We start from the raw sequence: 3,798 nt of genomic DNA, 5'->3' as shown, positions 1-3,798 counted from the left end.
GAGCGGTAGGTGTTGTCTCCGTCTGTCTTAGTCTGGAAGCCACCCCTCAGTAGGCTGAGCCTATCCTGAAACGTTCAGCACCCCACAGCTGCCTCTGGTTTCTGATGCACTTGCTTTTAAAGGCCAAGGTTACGGGGGGCAGAGGTGACTCCGTACAGTCACCTCTCCCCTCCTCTCCTGTCTTCCAGGCCCTTTGCAGCCCTGGAGCAGCGAGTCCAGCGTGGGCAGTAAGCAGCTGGAATCCAAACCGGAGTCTGATACCTGCTCCAGCACCCCGCAGAACAACGGCGGAGTGAGGCTGCATGACTTTGTCTCAAAGACGGTACGTCTGCAGGCAGGAAGTACTCCAAGAAGCGTCTCCTTCTGTTTTCAGGCGTGTGTGGTGTCAGGCTGTTGCTAAGAGACTGTGGCCGTGGGGTCTCAGTCAGTATCAGCTGTAGCGGTTACCCGCACCGGTTACCTGCGTGGGTCAGGGAGCAGGCAATCCTGTCTAAGCTTTACTCCACTGCGCTGATCTCTGCCCCTCTGTGTGCTCCCAATCAATAGGTTATCAAGCCAGAATCGTGTGTTCCATGTGGCAAGAGAGTCAAATTTGGGAAAATCTCTCTGAAGTGCCGCGACTGCCGGGTGGTCGCTCACCCGGAGTGTCGGGATCGCTGTCCTCTGCCCTGTATCCCCACCCTGGCCGGCACTCCCGTCAGGATCGGTGAGGTGAGTCCGTGGGGGAGCTCAGCTCGGCTCAGAGGGTGTTGAGTTGGGAAGGGGGCAGCTCTGCCTCATGGTGCTGAGGGGTCAAGTGTTGCTCCTCTCTGGGCTGATGGAGAAGAAATGATACATGGTTTTTAAGCCTAAATCTCGCCATGAATTCCTGAGAGTATTTTCCATGTCTCGAAGACCGTGTATCTTTTTTTCTTTTTAATTATTTTCCCTTCACGCCTCTTAGGGGACCCTGATGGACTTTGTCCCTTCTACTCCTCCGATGATCCCTTCCATCATAGTGCACTGTGTTAACGAGATCGAGCAGCGAGGGCTGCATGAGGTAAACCAAAACCGAGTGTGAACAGCGCTACCAAAGCGGGCCGCAGTGCGAGGGAAACCTCATTAACCCAAACATCTGCCAGTGCTGGTGTGTTTGGCGCTGCGCGGGGGGTGACGGTGAGCGGACAGTGGTGCAGAGCGCTGCTGCGGGGGGAAAGTGGGAGCGGAGGAGCGTCCGCTGGGTACGTGGAGCTGCTGCTGTGCCTCCAAGCGCCGCTCCGTGTTCCAGACGGGCCTGTACCGGATATCTGGCTGTGACAAGACGGTGAGGGAACTGAAAGAGAAGTTTCTTCGAGGAAAAACTATTCCTTCGCTCAGCAAAGTGGATGATATCCACGCGATCTGCGGCCTTCTCAAGGACTTCCTCCGCAGCCTCAAAGAGCCCCTGCTCACCTTCCGGCTGAACAAGACTTTTATGGAAGCTGCGGGTAAGGGGTTGCCAAGTGACAGCTCCAGCTCTTCCCCTGGGCTTGGTGGTCACGGGTTTGGCTGTCGCGTGAGCTCCAGAGCCCTTGTGCTTGCTGCTGCGATGAGGCACAAGACGCTGGGAAACGTGCCCTGCCCAAGCACAGCAGGGTACAAGGTGATCACAGTAGCACGTGGAGTTCCTGGCTTCCTTGTTTCTCAGGCTGTTACTGCTGTGAGGGGGCTTTTACAGCTGTGCCTCTGCCACCACTTTGAGATCTAAACATTTTATTTTTTTTTCTCACCCCAGAAATCCCAGATGAGGACAACAGCATCGCTGCGATGTACCAGGCAGTTGGTGAGCTGCCTCAGGCCAACAGGGACACCCTGGCTTTCCTCATGGTCCACCTGCAGAGGTACGGTTACAGGCACCGGCAGCTCTGAAAGAGGGGTGTGGTGTTGCCACTGGTGCCTTCTTTGTGGTTTGTGTCTCTGGTGGGCATAAAATCTTCATTCTGGAAACGAACAGAGGCTGAAGTCTGAGGGACAGGGGAATTTCTATGAAAAATGAAGGGGATAAAGCTACGTTCTATTAATTTTTTAAATACAGAGTGGCTCAGAGCCCGGAGACTAAAATGGATGTTACCAACCTGGCCAAAGTCTTTGGCCCCACAATCGTTGCCCATGCGGTGCCTGATCCTGACCCCATGACACTCCTGCAAGACACGAAGCGGCAGCCCAAGGTAGGGCAGCAGGAAGAATTGCTGGGGGCAGCGGAGGCGCTGCCCGGCTGGTGCCCAGGTGTCGACACTGTGCCAGTTTGTAACGTCACTCGCTCGTGGGTGTCTCTGTAGGTGGTGGAGCGACTGCTGCTGCTGCCCATGGACTACTGGAGCCAGCTGATGATGGTGGAGCAAGAAAACACGGCTGGGGCCCAGGGGTCGACACTGTGCCAGTTTGTAACGTCACTCGCTCGTGGGTGTCTCTGTAGGTGGTGGAGCGACTGCTGCTGCTGCCCATGGACTACTGGAGCCAGCTGATGATGGTGGAGCAAGAAAACATTGATCCGGCGCATGTCATCGAGAACACCAATGCCTACTCCACTCCCCAGACGCCAGATGTTAAAGGTAGCCCCTGGGTGCAGCTGCTGTGTGAGGAACAACCACCCTCCACCAAAGCTGCTTGTGAGGGCGCCGGCTCGAGCCACTCCTGCGTGCTCCGTGGGGCCAGAGAGGGGGGGAGCGGCGTGCCATGAAATACCCGATGTGTCTGGGATCTCTGCCTGATGCTGGGGGATGTCCAGTGTCCCTCGCACACAGGGAAAGCCTCAGCTGTCCTCACGGTGCTCCCTGTGCTGCCCTTTTTCTGCAGTGAGCATGCTGGGACCCCTCACGACACCGGAGCAGCAGCTCTCCAAGACGCCGTCGTCCAGCTCCCTGTCCCAGAGGGTCCGCTCCACCTTCAGCAAAACCACCCCCAAGTGAGTGCCAGTGGGTGTTTCTGGGGAGGTGTCAGGGTGCCTGCAGGTGCTTTGGGGGTTTGGAGAACTAAAAATAGGCCTTTGGGCCCAGTTCTGGGGGCAGCCTGGAGCTACTACTCGGTCAAATCTCCCTTAATCAGTGCTGTAGTAACAGCACAAGCTGCGTAATGGTTAATGGGCATCATCTTGCAGCAGGGAGAGGAACCTTTGGGAGGTGGAGAACACCTGGGTGAATGACCCTGGTAGAGGGAGAACGTTTAGACCTCTAGATTCCAAACTGATACTTCTCTTACCTCTCTTGAACTAGATTTGGGAGCAAAACCAAGTCAACGACCCAGCTGGGGCATCAGGGCAACTTCTTTGCCTCTCCCATGCTGAAGTGAGGTGGACCTGGCGCCTCGTCCTGGCATTTGCACGCCCACACACCTCAGTACCACAAATGCAAGTCCTCGCCGCCGCCCTGGCAGCTTCTGTCCTGAGATGTTTTTCCTTTTATCTTTCAGCTTAACCGAGACTTTTAATGGGTTTTATTGTGCAATGTATTTTATTACCTAATGCTGTGCTGAAGTTAGTATTGGTGAAGACGGTAACTAGCAGCACCCCTTCGAAGTGTCAATTAAAAAGAAAAATTAGAGGAACTCGCTGACACACAGTAGCCCCCTCTGATTGGCTCTAAAACTCCCGAGGTGGGTGTCCACGGCTGGATGCAGCCCCTGGGTTGGTGAGCGGTGCTGTGGTTGTGCCGGCGACAGTCCTCAGGATGGCACTGTTGGATTTCTGATGGCGGAGGATGTTTGGTTTTAAAACCTGCCGAGGGATCGTGACTTTTTCGAAAGAAACGTTTCCCAATCCTGTGTGGGAACCCTTGGTTGGAG

At 55.3% G+C, this 3,798-nt stretch overlaps 1 protein-coding gene across 1 annotated transcript in view; it reads left to right on the top strand.

Annotated features, from left to right (window-relative positions):
* RACGAP1 (Rac GTPase activating protein 1) overlaps positions 1 to 3,566 on the top strand; it is a 6,622-nt gene extending 3,056 nt beyond the window's left edge. The window contains 9 exon segments of the mRNA XM_010132550.1: positions 89 to 322; positions 547 to 711; positions 944 to 1,039; positions 1,268 to 1,466; positions 1,754 to 1,859; positions 2,054 to 2,186; positions 2,435 to 2,570; positions 2,815 to 2,923; positions 3,231 to 3,566. Coding sequence (XP_010130852.1) covers positions 89 to 322; positions 547 to 711; positions 944 to 1,039; positions 1,268 to 1,466; positions 1,754 to 1,859; positions 2,054 to 2,186; positions 2,435 to 2,570; positions 2,815 to 2,923; positions 3,231 to 3,306 — 1,254 coding nt within the window. The 3' untranslated portion in view covers positions 3,307 to 3,566.
* Positions 3,567 to 3,798: the final 232 nt, after the last annotated feature.

The sequence above is a fragment of the Buceros rhinoceros genome, unplaced genomic scaffold, assembly GCF_000710305.1.
Source record: "Buceros rhinoceros silvestris isolate BGI_N320 unplaced genomic scaffold, ASM71030v1 scaffold22623, whole genome shotgun sequence".
Classification (NCBI taxonomy): domain Eukaryota; kingdom Metazoa; phylum Chordata; class Aves; order Bucerotiformes; family Bucerotidae; genus Buceros; species Buceros rhinoceros.
The sequence above is the reverse complement of the archived record's forward strand: the minus strand, read 5'-3'. Positions and strand labels throughout refer to the sequence as shown.